At 31.2% G+C, this 16,219-nt stretch overlaps 1 protein-coding gene across 1 annotated transcript in view; it reads left to right on the top strand.

The window, feature by feature from the left end:
• Window positions 1–15,785, top strand: part of LOC107454724 (heparan sulfate glucosamine 3-O-sulfotransferase 3A1) — a 113,827-nt gene extending 98,042 nt beyond the window's left edge. The window contains exons 3-5 of the mRNA XM_016072000.4: window positions 12,049–12,267; window positions 12,416–12,572; window positions 14,987–15,785. Of these exons, the coding sequence (XP_015927486.1) occupies window positions 12,049–12,267; window positions 12,416–12,572; window positions 14,987–15,232 (622 nt within the window). The 3' untranslated portion in view covers window positions 15,233–15,785. The remainder of the gene's footprint in view (window positions 1–12,048; window positions 12,268–12,415; window positions 12,573–14,986) is intronic.
• The last annotated feature ends 434 nt before the right edge of the window (window positions 15,786–16,219 follow it).

Raw genomic sequence — 16,219 nt, forward strand, 5'->3', positions numbered from 1 at the left:
ACCATTTTAGTAGTACATCTCAACTCAACTATGATCCAGTTCGAACTGCCCCCATATCTCCTCTTTCGATTGTGAGATGACCTAAAAATAGCATGGATGGGATTCGAATGGTGCACGGTATGGTAGGAATGATGGTTTAAGTATTTGTTTCAACACGTTTAAGTCCCTTCGAGAAGCATTCAAAAGTAGAGAAGACTTGTGGAGTGCCTGCTTAATCTAGCAAAGCCACGAGTATTTTGGAACCCTGCATATTTGCAGATGGTGTTGATGGTTGTAAATTTACAATAACTCAGAAGTTGGGTTGAATTGTTATTTTCAACATGTTGAGGAACACATTAAGCCAGGAGTTGAAATACATACATTATTCTTAAGTTTTCACCCTTTTTTTTTTTATCCAAATAAACTTACAAGCTCCTTTTTCTAAATTTTATATTTATGAATATGTGACTAAGTGAATATGATTACAAGTATGTCAATTTATGAATATGATTACAAGTACATCAATTTATGAATATGATTACAAATATATCAGAATATGAACATTAAAAATATTTCATTTTATCATTGGGGATAAACAGCCATTTCATATACATGGGGGGTCGAAGCCTCCTATTAAATTTAAATTGATGGCAAGAGAGTTATTGAATTTTTCCTTTATTTTTCAATTAAATGAAATATTTTACATCCACGTTATTTTAACTATATAAGTAGAAAAATTTAGTTCTGAAAATGAATTGGGTGTTATTTTTAAATTAAAAACGGTGTCAGTTTAGTATTTTGTTAGCTTTAATTTAAATTAAACCTTTTGTTTGATAGTATTCAGTAAATTGACTACCGCTTTTTTAATTTTTTATGATGCTTCGACCCCTGCTTATACAGAGATGCCAACTTGCTCCAGGCGGCTAATAAATATTTTCGAGAGGTAATCGTTTAATTTATGATTATTCATTTAGTAAGTTCGATTCATGAGAGTTTTACTCACATCTACTTCTAAATACTTCAAAGACTTTTGTGGTGCGCCACTTTGTTATCGTGTTGACCCTTTAAAAAGTTGCCTAAGTTAATTGAAATTCTACAAATTTTAGTTTGCAATTCTATACCGTTTCTTAAACTTATTTTGTTGAATCCGTAGCAATTTGCATCTCTGCATAAGACTTTCCTTCAAGTTTTTTTTAACCTAATGCAAAAAAATTTAAAAACTGTAACCAAATTACTTTAAACTATAAAACAAACAAAATAATTAACCAGGGCTTGTACGGCCTTTAAAAAATGGTAGCAAAGTTAATGGAATTAAATATTTTTCATTAATATTTTTTCCACTACTATACTTAATATATCCAAATAGATACATAAAATCACGAAACGTATGGCATGAGATGCGAATATCATAGCAAAAAAAAAAAAGAAAATTACTGTTTCTTACTCGGTATAGTAACACAACCTTCTATATTTTTCTAAGGACCGTATAAACCCTGTTAAATTTCACTTTAATTTTTTAAAAAAATTAGCGCAGCCATTTTAGAACTAAATACATTAGTTATATTGTTATCATAACGTGATAGTTTCATAAGATCTCATTTCATCCAAAAATAAACAACAGAAAAATTACGTAACCCTCTTACCACTATTTTAATTTGAATAAGAGACTGGCCCTTGTATATAGAATTAAATAAATTGTGGATATTGCAGTAGGTTTTCCTAGTTTTTTTTTAAACCGTCGGTAACTCTGAGCCTTATGACCACGTGTCTACCAGCGAGTGAGAATTTTTCTGAGCGCATTGCTTCGCCAAGCCATCAGCATACCTGCCAACTTCTACGCATTTGGCGTAAAATTTTATTTCTATATTTAAAGTGGTAGCAAAATTTATGCTTTCTATATATTCCTAGCATTTATAAACTTAATTTATAATTTAATTGACCACCACTATTCTTAAAAAAAAACTAAACATATTTATAAATATGTAATACTCTTGTGGCAGTTCGCTGAAGCTTCTTCAAAATACGCATATGCTTCTGCATAAAATTGCAATTTAAATTACATTTTACTACCACTGGGGAAATGCATCCTCGAAAGGATTAAAAGTTAGCAGGTATGCATCAGAATCAGAGCAATCACTATACATGGATGTTTGCTTAGGTTAGAGGAAATTAAATTAAATCAAATGAATTGAAAATCAGGGCTCGAAAAAACTCAGAAATTTTACCCGGCCTCCTTTGAAACTAACCCGTCGCTTCTAAATAAATAAAAATATCATTTTTTCTTATTTATTACAAACATTTATATAAATTACACAATGAATTAGTAGTTACTATGATTACATTATACAGTAATAAAAGAAATACTGGGTTACTAATAGTAAAACCTAGTATTTCTTTTATGAAATAATTTGTTTCTCTTATGAAATAACTTAAATGACAAAGGTCAAGTTATCTGGATTGTCAATTTATCCGAGGGTACTGCGTTTTTTAAATGAATCAAATAGGACGTTTGCCAATTCCACAATCAAGCCTATGATTTACAGAGGTTTCTGCACAGAAATCAGAAAGGGGTTTTCCATTTAGGTAGATGTTCATAATTGCGTTTAACGCTTACGTAATGTATTTTTTTGTAAGTTCATTGCTGAAAAGTCCCTTTCAACTGCTGCAGTACTCCGAGACGGAAAAAACATCAATCCACCATGTGCAGTATGTTGCTGTACGGGATTTCTAGATTAGATGGTCATTTTAGAAGTGAGGCGGTAGACTCTTATAAGATAAGAAAAATTGAAAGTGTATCACGAACATTAACGGGAATGGCCGTACGCGCGGACGTCTGATTCGAGAAATTCGTTGTCCGCGGGAAATTTTTGACCGCCGAGGACGGGCGGTTTTTCGAGCCCTGTTGAAAATGCTATCTTTGGCACGTAATATGTAGATCAACATTTCAAATTAACTAGAAATATTTTATTTCATTACTGTCGGTTCATACTTTTGAAGTTGAGAAATTAATTTTGAATACCGTAACATTGCAATTTAAAATCTGGCTCAGAAAATTAGAGCTTCTGTATCAAGGATAGCAACAAATTTGCCTCAACTGGGATTGATTACATGGAACTAAATCGATTGCGAAGAGAGGAAAAACAACCATGGTTAACCCGACGTCCACGGGACTCTAACCTAGTTTCCATCTATCAATTAAAATATTTTATGTCAATAATACGTTTAGTGCAGAAAGGGAGTATTATATCATTCAACCATCTTTGTTTTTAAGGTCAACCAGGAAAGAAAAAGAACGCCAAAGATCGTGCTTTTAATTAAAACCATAGATTTTTGACTAAGTGCGAAAGGTTAACTTTTTTAGTTCTTTTCCTTAATTATTTTTTAATAAAATTAGTAACCTGAAAACATACAAATATTCTTAACGATTACATTAATTGCTATTAAAATAAAAGATTTTAATATAACGATATTAATGTGAAAAATTACAATCGCCACTTTAAATTTATTCTTATTTTTACAATCCTTTTATCCTGTTTCGCCGATGACAATTGTTTTTTAAAATTATTTGGTTAATAAATCTTAAAATTTACCATTAACAAATATTTTGATCGTTAAATGTTTTACTAAAAACAAATAAATAAAAACAGATTAATAGTAAGAAACAGTAAACTTAAAATTTATTTTTGGGGACTTATTCTAAACTCCAAGAGTCATTCTATTAAATACAAAAACTGTCAAAAAAATAGTTGTTTTAAAATATTTAAAACAGCAAAATGATAGTATAATAAAATATTTTAAAAAATTTAGATAATTTGTGTGAATCCACAAACTAGGAAATAAAATGTATTTTAACTCTATTGGAATGCTAACCACGAAAATAAATTAATAAATATCTCTAACTATCAATTTAATTCCGACTTCTCTGAAAATAAAATTCGTTTATAAGGAATTCACTGTAACTGTCAGACCACCATTAATCATCCTTATGAGTCTCTTAAATTCTCATTTGCTACACTTAACCTTCTTAAGATCTTTATCTTTTTTCCACTTATATTAGGGATGTTTTGATGCTATCGTTCAGTGTCTTACTATTAATAACTGTAACTCGTAACTTCCCTGCCTTTTTAAGGTGATGTTTTACTTAAATTTGTATTTAGAAACAGTTGTTTAGACAGTGTTTTGTTTTTCAAAAAGTCTCCAAGTAATTTGCGCTATTTATTTTGATAACTGAGCAGCATTTCATTTCAAAAACATTCAAAAGAATTTTAATATTTTTAACCCTTTAATGGGCCATTTATTTCTAGTAAAGGTAAATTAAAGTATTTTTAGAATTGAAATTGTTTTAAGAGTAGTAATTGATACAAGAAAAAAAAACTCATTTACTTAATAAAATGCCAATTTTTTGGTGGTAAATATATTTAACACGACTTATTAGGAACTTAATGACCTTTATTTTTCTTTATTTATAAAATAAATGTTACAAATGCTACAAACTTCCAAAGGAATTATGTAATTTATAACTTTTATACGTGTTTTTAAACTAACAAATGGTTTACCATTTATTTCTAGTAAAGGTAAATTAAAGTATTTTTAGAATTGAAATTGTTTTAAGAGTAGTAATTGATACAAGAAAAAAAAACTCATTTACTTAATAAAATGCCAATTTTTTGGTGGTAAATATATTTAACACGACTTATTAGGAACTTAATGACCTTTATTTTTTTTTATTTATAAAATAAATGTTACAAATGCTACAAACTTCCAAAGGAATTATGTAATTTATAACTTTTATACGTGTTTTTAGACTAACAAATGGTTACCAATTTTATTCAAACGCACTTCAAGAAAGTTGAAGTTATTAACAAATGGAAACCTAAATTAAAAGTGGTGGTAAGTATACTTCCCACGGCCTTCGAAAGGGTTAGTCTTCCTTGCTTAGGGGTGTAAATACAAAATTTTGTACTGAATTGAATATTGCCTTTTTGAAGAAAGTGGTTGGACATCTGTGCTTCAACAAAGTAGAATTTTTTTTTTATCATTTGCTACCACTTTAACTTAAGAAGAATGTTAATAAATAATTCTAAATGGATGACATCACAAACAGGAATGTCACAAGTGGTTAAAAATGAAAAAGTGGTGATTAATACAGGGGTGAAAGCGAGACCATTTCAGTTATAGCTAGTATTGGGGAGGAGTTTACTTATTCTTTTTTTAAATTTTTCAACAATATCTACTTTATCTTGGAAAAGAAGCAGTTTTATATAAACTGCTGTTTGTAGAAAATGCAACACCATGAAAGAATCATCAGAATCAAATGAAATTTAATGCAGAAACGACTTGTACTGATACAAATAAATGATGAAATTTTCAAAACAAAAGAAACAAATTAAGCGTCCGAAATCAGTATTTGGTGCAGCCACCACGCGCTGCAATAAGTGCTGCTATACGACGTGGCATGGAGTCAAACAGATGTTGAATATCTGCTTGAGGAAGAGAATTCCATATCGCTTGTATGCGCAACCAAAGTTCGTCTTTGGAAACTGCAGGACGCGGATCACGAGTGAGACGCCGACCAACCATATCCCACACGTGCTCAATAGGCGACATATCCGGCGAATAAGCAGGCCAAGGAAGAAGTTGCATGCGTTGTGCTGAACAGAAGTCTCTAACAGTCCGCGCAACATGTGGGCGTGCATTATCCTGCTGAAAGATAGCTCCAGGGATGCCTTGAAGGAAAGGAACGACTTCGGGCTGTAGCACTTCACGGACGTATCTGTTGCTATTGAGATTACCCTCAATTCGTATCAAATTGGATCGTCCATGATACGAAATCGCACCCCAGACCATAACTCCGGGTGTTCGACCACTATGTCGTTCAATAATACACTCAGGAAGGCAGCGTTGACCGGCATAACGTCTAACACGAACACGGCCATCATGGGTCCACAAATTGAAGCGTGATTCATCTGAAAAGACAACTTGGTGCCAATCAGCTCGCCAGTCTCTGTGCTCAAGAGCCCACTGCCGACGCAGCCGTCGATGATCCGCCGTGAGGGGAATCCTGTATAATGGCACCCTTGCACGCAATCCACGGCGCAGCAGACGACGACGAATTGACGAAGCCGACAATTGTACACCTGTAGCAGTAGACCAATGTGCTGCCAGCTGCCTGGAGGAAGCTGTGCGATCATTCACCGCCATGCGGAGCAGGTGTCGATCATCGCGCTCTGACGTCACCTTCTGTCGTCCAGTGCCTGTTTTTCGAGTTGTTCGGTGCTCGTCGGTCCACTGCTTCCAAACTCGCATCACTGTGGAACTGTTCCGCTGCATACGAGCTGCTATTGCGCGATAGGAAAATCCTCCTTCTCGAAGGCCGATTATCCTCCCTCGTTCATACTCCGTAAGTTGCTTGAATTTCTTATTCTTCCGTCGTGGAGGCATACTCAGGTCTCACTAAACGTTTGCCACTAACAAATAATCATAGACTATTTTCAACGTCCCGCTACAGCACTTTATTTATACGCTTTCAGCATCAATTCAGAGGGCGCTGCGCGCGCCACGCACGCGCGATGGCTCTGAAACTTTATTAATTTGCATAATATCCTATAATTGACATTTGCTGCGAATTTCATTTGATTCTGATGATTCCTTCATGGTGTTGCATTTTCTACAAACAGCAGTTTATATGCCAGAATTATAAAAGAAATCTTGATAGTTACAGATATTTCATTTTTTTCGAAAAAAATGCTGGAATGAAATGTTTTAAGTACCAGGGCTTTCACCCGTGGGTGATTAATAAATAGCACAAATTTTAATTAAAATTGATAACTATTTCTCGCAAATTTCTTTAATTTACTTTTAAAGCAAACGCAAATCTGTTTTCACTTTAAATATGAATAATTTGTAATGTAATTTATAATGGTAATTTTCATTGAATTATTAATTAGATTAAGTAAATATAAATGAATTTATATTGTCTGTCACTTCTTACATTTATAATAATCCGTGGCATCTTTGCATGTATTTATATAAATAATATACAATTTCAGACATAAAACGTCCAAACCCCCTGCACTCCGATTATTTTAAAATGCTGTTTAAATTGACCTAAGCACTAAATAATTTCAAAAACATAATACTACAGTATTTAATCAATGAAAAAATTTTCAAATGAAGATATCAATTATGCAACATAATATGTGACAACGGTTTCCAAAACGTGTTTCATGGAACGTCAGGATTCTGTGTAAAGGCTTCAAAAGTGGGTTTCTTTTTTTAAAAAAATAACAAATAAATAAATAAAAAACTAGCACAGGTTTTGAATACCTGCGAGTGACGTCATAGTTGGTAAATCGTGGCATTTGTCGATTCAGAAGCCAATCAAGTTCGACACAAACACGCGTGACATCGCCCATAGGTATCCAATTAATCTGATTTAAATCATATGATTAGACATGAAATCACTTCACTTATTCTGGAGTTGCAATTACCCAATTATATTTATATCCAATATGTCTTATGATATGGTGTTATATCAAATCAATGACCCATTATTAATTTAATATTTTGGTTATTTTTAAAGGAATTTAAGTTGTCTACTTAGGTTGATAACTAGTAGTTTTAAAAAAAATTTGCAACTGCATAGTTTCAGATCAAAACATAACTACTTTAATATTAATATATTTTGGCAACCCAAAAAAGAAAAAAGAACATCACTATGAACCAGCGTTCGGGTTTTGCAGGCAATACTTTCTGTTCTTACGTATACATAGTGTCGTATTAAAATAAATTAAAAAACTAATGTTGTTTAATCATCCAAAGTATAGTTCCTCTTTAATAAGAAGGAATGTTTGCACTATAATATTGTCAAATTTAATGCTTTAGAACGGTTGCAAAAGTTCTTGAAATAAACGTAAGGTATGTTGTTGATTTTTTTTTCAATTTACAATAAAAATTAAAACATATATTATTAAAAGTTTCTATTATAAAACTCATATTCCAGGCATTTCTTTTAAATTCTTTCATCGTCTATATATTATTACAGATGCGTTAGCGAAACCAGCGATGACATCCTCTTCCAAAATAAATAAATAAAATAAAAAATAAGGACCTGAAACCAATAAAATTTATGTTTATCATAAAGTAATCCAGAGGGATACAGAAACAACAGCAGTGGTGAATCATCTGGCATTCTCCAATTTTTTCTAGGGACCACGAAGGAAAAAAAAAATATTTATGTTGAACGGTTAGTGACATGAAGTGTTGCAAAGTGGCTTTCTGGAATCAGAGTTAAAACTTCCGTAAACCATTCTCCCACTCTTGGCGATGACAAACGATTTGTCGCCCATTGACATGACTTGGATCTGCGTTTCCTAACCGACCTTGAGGAAGATTTTTTTCCCCTTGAAATATTCATATATCTTAGCATCATTAAAAACTTCATTCCTTCTTTCGTTTTTATTTCTATCGTTCAAATCGAAAACTAAACCTCTTTTTATGTCAATTTTATACCAAATTAAGATTAGCCAATTTTTTTCAGCTACCGATCCCTAAATAATCAACTTTCATTCAGCGGAGCCCCAATTTTATAAATAAAGTTTAAGGTAAATGTGATTGTATTAACCTCTAAAAGACTATATTTAAAATATTTGGTTAGAATTTCATCGTTTTATCATTAATTATCTTAAATTAGGTTTTATATCAGACAGTTACATTATTTGCTGCTCGAGTGATATATGAGCCGCTCAGAAGCCAATGCGGTTAAGTCCATTTTTTGATATTTTCTGATTTTTGGAAATTTTGATGAAGTAAATAATAATTTTCTTAGTTATTAAAGGATTTACTCGTTGGTTACTTTTTTCTAGGTCAGACAGCCCTTTTTTTAATAGCTTCTGAATATATTGTATAATAATTTCAGAAGCCATTGTGAATAAGTCCACCTTTTATCAATATTTTTTTACATAAACTTTGAAATAAAAATTAAATTCTTCTTCTTCTTTCGATATTTGTTGGTAACACTGAAAAACAAGAAATTCTTAGTAACAGGGTTGCCAGACGTAGTATTTTTAATACTACGGTAGTATTTTTTCACGAAAAAAAGGGGTATGGTAGTTTTTGTAGTATTTTTTTAAAATATGGTATTTTTAGTTTTTTTTTTTATTTATTTATTTTATTTTCATTTCCTAAAACAAAGAAAAGTGCCACTCTAGTTTTGAAGTAAAAAACAATTTTTGAAATAATCCAACAGTTTATTTTCCATAAGTCACTGTATCTAATGATGATTGTGAAAAATTTAAGTTCGTTTATACTAGTAGACTATATATATTTCTTATCTTTTTCAGCTGCCAAAAGGTATGAGTCCTAAAATTTTTAAGATGCTGTCATTATTTCAATAAATACTTACGTTTTTATTTACACATCCTGTACATATCTAGTTTTTTTGCAGAGTTTACACCTCGAAAAAAGACTTTATACACTTTTCTAATTAAATTAATAAACCAATAATTTTAAAAACTAATGTATCAAAAAACATTAATTTTCTCAATTTTTGTGTTTTGGACTTAACCGCATTCATTGGCTTTTGAGCGACTCATATCTTGTCTAGTTATGAATTTGTTTCTGGTGTATATACGTAAGCTGAAAATAATTAAAACCAGCCGAGTTATGGTTTACTTCGAAATAAAAACTTTCAAGAACTGTCATAAAAGTTGGAAATGGTTATCATGGAATTCTTTTTCTTTATTAAAGAATTTAATTATTATGATTTGAAAAGTGCGATAGGAAATATTAATGGAATATTTCATAAATGCTTGTTTTTTTTTATAATTAGTTCATAATTTGTTTTTAGAAATATTATATATTTTTTTAAAGGAAATGTCATTTCCATTTTATCGGCATTTTACTTTATATAATTTAATAAAGGCAACCATAAGATTAAATGAATTATGAATTATAGGTTGGTGCTAAATATAATCAGAGGTTTCGAAACTTAACTCTGGTTATACAAAGTAGTAACTCTTGGAAACCCTTTAAATCTTTCACGGAACCCTAAGGATCCGCGGAACACCATTTGGGAACCGCTGCTCCATATACTTCCTCTAGTTTTCTATCCTTCCCTATTTAAACTTTATAATAATTCATTTTATCAACCGCGACCCAAATCTAGTTTGTTTCTTTATCAATATTCAACTCCGTATCATTATAAGTTAAAACTTAACCTAGAACTCTAGAGAACTGCTGTAGCTTCGAAGAAAACGCTTGGAACGAAACTAAATCACATTTGCTTTGCACATTTATTACAAAGATTTACCCAAATCTGATGGAAAGATAACTCGAACCCATGATCCGTCAACCACTGAAGATTTTTTTAAAGCACTGTTGTCTGTACTAGCTAAAGCAATACACAAACTGAATCATTCGAACCTCGGTCGCTTCACTGGGAGAGGAGTACTTTATCCCCTCAAACGTCTCGTCTCTAATATTAAATTATCATAATTACTACTTAAGAATAACTTTCACACACTAGGCAGCACTTTCCTCGTAAACTGTACAGCAGGATACTGTACGGAGTTTTTTTTATCGGTTTCTTAATTAGATTTCTTTGATTTAAACAATTATGCAAGTCAATTTATAAAAATCTGAAGCAGACAAATGTGCAATATTAAATTACTTACCCAAAATTACTAACCCATATTTTTTCTGTTTACGATAATTCTATATCAGCAGTTGATTTTTTTTATAAATAAAATTACATAAAAGGAAACTTATCATAATTTTTGTCAATATTTTTAACTTAATCACAAAATTAACTTCCAGAGAAACTATTGTTAATTGATACATTGCATATAATGATACTATTAAGTATTTTATATAATTATATGATGTTCAATTAATATAAATCTAAATATGCGCTTAAAGTTTGCTTCTTAACCCCTTGGGGACGGGTGATTCAGAAAAGCATTCGTACAAAATCAGAATCATGATGTAACTAAATAAAAAACGGTAACTTAAATGTAGTCGTTTATAATTTGACAGATTTACTTTGCTTTTACATTAGTTATTGTTAGTTTAATCATATATATAATCAATGTTAATTCAAAGTATAACTAAATAGTTTTATTTTGAACAAAGTAATGGTGAATTAAATGTTAAAGAATTACTTTGATTACCAGTTTTATCTTTTTTCCCTGGTTCATACGGTTTTATGCTGTCACGTATTTGTGACAGTCGGCGCGAAAGGGCTAAGCTTCAAATTAAACTTTGCATATTAATCAGTTTTTAAATAAGTATAAATTTGCATTTGAATATATATTTAATTATATTTAATTCATATTTAACAGTCTGAATTAAATCGGTCTTTAAATTCTTGTAATTGTTGACTAGTGCTTTTTCCCCGATGTTTTTTCCCCTATCTTTTTCTTCTACAACTTTTTCCCCAGAGCTTGTTTTGTTTTGTTGTTGTTGTAGCATAAAGTGTCACTCATTGTAAAGAAATTTGAAAATTCTTAGTGTCTGTGGCGAAAACGTGACGTTGCATCCCATGCAAGCAAATTTTATTAAAATTACTAAAATCCAAGTAATATTTCATAAAATTAATACAATTTAAACAGCTTTCCTTCAAAATTAATGAAATTTCAACAGTATTCCATTAAAATTACTAAAATTTGAAGAGCATCCCATCAAAATTACTAAAATTTAAGCAGTATTGACAATTAAATGGTGTTCCCTGAAAATTAATTTTTGACAATATCTTAAAAACCTGTCGTGATAGAGCAAAACGGTTTTCAGATTTCATATCAGATTAACAATCAACATTCGGGAAGGAAAACACCATACCAGATATCTATAGCTTGTTTATCAGTGTTATCATTGAAACGAAAACCAACATTTTATAGTAAAATCCTATATGGCAAGAAAAGTGATATAAGGCCAAAAATGTTATTAACATTTCACGACTTATCTTATTGTTGTATCAATATTGTTATCTTGCCATTACCTTAAAACATTTGATCCCAATTTTGTTTTTAAAAAAAATTTATTGTCTGAACTTTTTTTTTCTTTCTTTTACAGAATGCAAATGCCTCTTAGTTCTGAAAATCAGCTGACAATGGAGAAAACCCCTAGCTACTTGGTAACGCCTGGAGCTCCTCAGAGGATAGCCAACATGTCAAAAAACGTACTTCTGCTGATTGTCGTCAGAGATCCGGTCACTCGGGCTCTTTCGGACTATACACAAGCCTCCAGCAAGAGACCTCAAGACACAAGGTCATTTGAAGACATGGCATTTAGGTATATTAGACTTTATTAATTCTTTGTGTCAATTTAATATAAAAATAAATCTTTGATAATTTGATGATATATCTTTGTCACTTTATCTAATACTTATTGCAGATTATTAGATTAGTTAATATAATTCATACAAATTTTGATGTGATAGGAATGCCAGTACAGGATTAGTGGATGCTGATTGGTCAGCCATAAGGATTGGTCAATATGCCAAACATTTAGAAAGGTGGACTCGATTTTTTCCTCTTGATCAAATTCTTGTTGTTAGCGGTGAGCAGCTTGTTGAAGATCCAGTTCAAGAGCTGCGGGTAATATATTTTAAATCATTCTTACAATCAAATTTATTTTGTAAATTTTACAAACAATTAAGTTTGAGCTTAGAAATGTTTTGATTTGGTATACGTTTCGTTCGTGGATTGGTCAATAATCCACGGAAGAAATTTTCAACAAAAAAATTCTAAAGTTCCTACTTGGAAATAAGAAACTACATTTTAACAGTATATTCATAATGTAACTAGCAGATTATTTGTTTTAATCAGATAATCAAAATAGCATTTATGATGCTTAGACTTCAAAGTGTAACAAAGAACGAATAAAAAGTTATAGCTAACATAAAAAGAAATAATACAGGTATAAAGATATTGTGCACAATCTCAAATACTTTAAGATAAAAAATGGCAATGGGTATACTAAAGCCTACGTCACAGATCGTGTTATTCCTACTAAATTTAACTAGTAAACAGCATTTTCTGCGAACCTGATTTCTAGCAACAAGTAAAAGCATCAAACGAAGTGTCTTGTTTTAGTCGCTACTCGCCAGGTTGGAATTGTATTAGTCTAGTTCCTTTGGAAATAATTTATATTGTTGTTTTACCGAAGTTTATGAATTTAGTAAGCATATTTAAAACTCAGTTTATTAATTAAACTAAAAGGTAAATGTTATTCCTAGTAAGTGGAAGTAGTTGTGCTTTTTTCATATTATACCCAATTAAAAATAATGAATTAAACTAGCAAACGAAGTTCTTTGGAATCAGCGTAGATCCAATCAAGAAAAAACACGAATCACTTAGAAATTTGTTATTACAATTTCAAAACTTAATAACAACTTCAGAAACAAAATTATTTTTATAATAATTACCATCATTATCAGATCACAAACTGTCATGACTTTTGGACGGTTTTGCCATTTATGTCACTTTTATATATTCGTTTAAGACTACCATTTGTGACAGAATGTATTGAAACATTTTATTTATTAAAACAAGAAAATGTGTCATATTATACTTCTGATTTTCCTTGATAGGTTTAACATTGAAATTCCTCAAAGACATCAATATTAAATTAAAAATTTCCTATTTCTATTTCGAAAATATTTTATTTTTGCTATATTAATTATAAAATAATTAGAAATGTAAAAATTTAAACGCAGTTACCTGATCTCTAGCATTCACGATTTTTGCTCGAAATATTGCTAATCTAAACATAATAATATTGCTTATATTTAATACATTTAAAGATATATTTAATACATTTATTAAATATATTATTTTTCAAATTAGTCCAAGTCTCGTAACTTTTTTAGTGACCCGCTAATCTTTCTTATTTTATTTTCTTCTCTCGGGATAAAAACCCTGTAGCACAAAGTCAATTGAGTTACTTGGTGCAAGAACAAGGTAAATCAAGATTCTTGGACACCTGGTAAGAAGCAATGGCAGATGAAATTAAAGAAAGGAAATTAACACACATTTTCCCCCCACACTTAATGTCTCATAAGACAGGAATGATGTTACAGTTGTGCCTGAATCTTGTACCAATCGAAGCAGTTAATCCACAGTCAAAAATGCATCAAACAATTTGGGAAAATTTAAACTTATTTTTATTCTTGCTCTAAACCTCTCGATTGAAACAATTAAACCAACGAAGGTGAATAGATTTGCGATACGAAATAAGGCAGTTTATATGACTAACAATCAAATAATATTTTATACGGTGCAACTAATATCTGTCTTTGATCATGCTATTTTACAAAAGATAAAGTAAAGATATGTGCCAACCGGACTATGTAGAGGTCAGGTAACTCGCCTTGCATTAGAAAGGTTCTGGATTCGAATCCCGGGCAAGGCACGGATGTTCTTTCGTTCTCTGTACTATCTATCCATTCTGTGGGAGCAACGTTGGCTTACTTAACATGGTACACCTGAAAGAGTGGCCAATGAATCTGTCCTGTAAATGCGTGAATTGACAAAATGTTAACACAGGTGGGCATAGGAAGTAATAATTTTAAAAAAATGTAAAGATATGTTGATTTTCGTAAAAAAGCAACATAGTATTAGCTGCTTACGTGCTAAACTTTTACTCTTGTGGAAAAGGATTTTCCCATGTACCACTAGAATAAATTTTTACAACAAGCGAAGAAGGGTGGCAGCCCTGCTGTTGTGAAATTTATATTTTAAAAGAAATAATTCGCGAGTTTACCAATGAAACTAACGTTGTAGTAAAAAAAAAAAAAAAACATATTTTTTCGTTCAATATTCAATTGGAGGGATTTGAGCCAAGACCAGTTTCTTTAACGAGAATTTTGATTTTCATTCATTTTTCAAATGCACATCCGGAGCTGCATCAAAAGGCCACCAAAATCATATTTTCTAGTTTAAAAATATTTTATTTACTGAAAATAATTATTCTCTAGTTTATATTTACACTAATTATTGTTATTTTGCAGACTGTTCAAAAGTTCCTAGGTCTCCGACCACTTATTGGTGCAAAACATTTCTTCTTCAATCAGAGCAAGGGGTTTCCTTGTTTGAGAAAATCTCCAAATAGTGAAATACCTCGCTGCCTTGGTAAAACAAAAGGCCGCTCACATCCAATCATAGCTCCAGCCATTCTCCAGAGGTTAAGGGACTTCTTCAGGCCATTCAATCAAAAGTTCTTCCGAATGGTTGGCAGAGACTTCGGCTGGCTATGACTCAAAAGCTTTCATCAAACAGTGCCAAGAAATAAATCAAATTCAGCCAAAGTGTGATTTTTTGTTTCAAGATTTGAAGTGAAGGAAAAGTGATTCTTAGGACAATTTTTTCCAAGGTCGTCCATGTTGTTCAGAACAATCGTCTTATCAATGTGAATTTCTTGTAAATTAACTTTGTAAATGTTGTCTTTGACACGCACCATCATGTCTCGTCGTCGTAAAAGCTATGCCAATGTGTACAGTTGAATCATCACTTCCAAGAAGTAGGTAGCCTGTTCGGTGTACAGTGTGCCAAAAATAACGGACCGCTCTGAATAACTTTTGATCTAAAGATCGGATCTTCCCGTTCTAGGACACAATCTTAATTTTTTTTAACTATTATTAAATTAAATAATAAACAACAATAAGTATTAATTAAAATTAGTTTTTTGTACAAACGAATTTTCTAATTGTGTGCAATTTTTTTTTAATTCGCTTTAGAAGCTCTCGAGATATGAAGAAATACTTAAAAAATGAAATTGACATTGTAGGTCCAAACTTTGAATAGCTCTCCTGACCAAATTTCCTTATGGGGACCATATTTCCTAGATTACGGCTATCCCCTATATTTTGGGGAATAGGAATCCAAATTCAAAAAAAGGTATATTTGTACAAAGAAAGTACGTTTTTGGGCCTGATTTCGTAACTTAAAATATCGTCTGCACTAATTAATTAGCATATTTGAAATCACCCCCCTGAACCATTAAAATTGAATCCTAAAACTTGAAGATCCCATCATTAGGTCAAAAGTTATTCAAGGTAATTTTTTTTTGCGCACTGTAATTAAAAAGTGACTCGTTTTGCGCATTAGCCACCTTCCTTTATAAAAAATGTCATAACATATCATAAACGTTAATATCCATATTTTAGATTTCATTTATTAATATCGGTTTGATTTATTAATACTAGGGTAGTGTTTAATTAATGCGTGAAAAAAAAATTTATAAC

Source organism: Parasteatoda tepidariorum, chromosome 5 (assembly GCF_982258835.1).
Source record: "Parasteatoda tepidariorum strain Cologne lab strain chromosome 5, Ptep-v5.0, whole genome shotgun sequence".
NCBI classification, from domain to species: domain Eukaryota; kingdom Metazoa; phylum Arthropoda; class Arachnida; order Araneae; family Theridiidae; genus Parasteatoda; species Parasteatoda tepidariorum.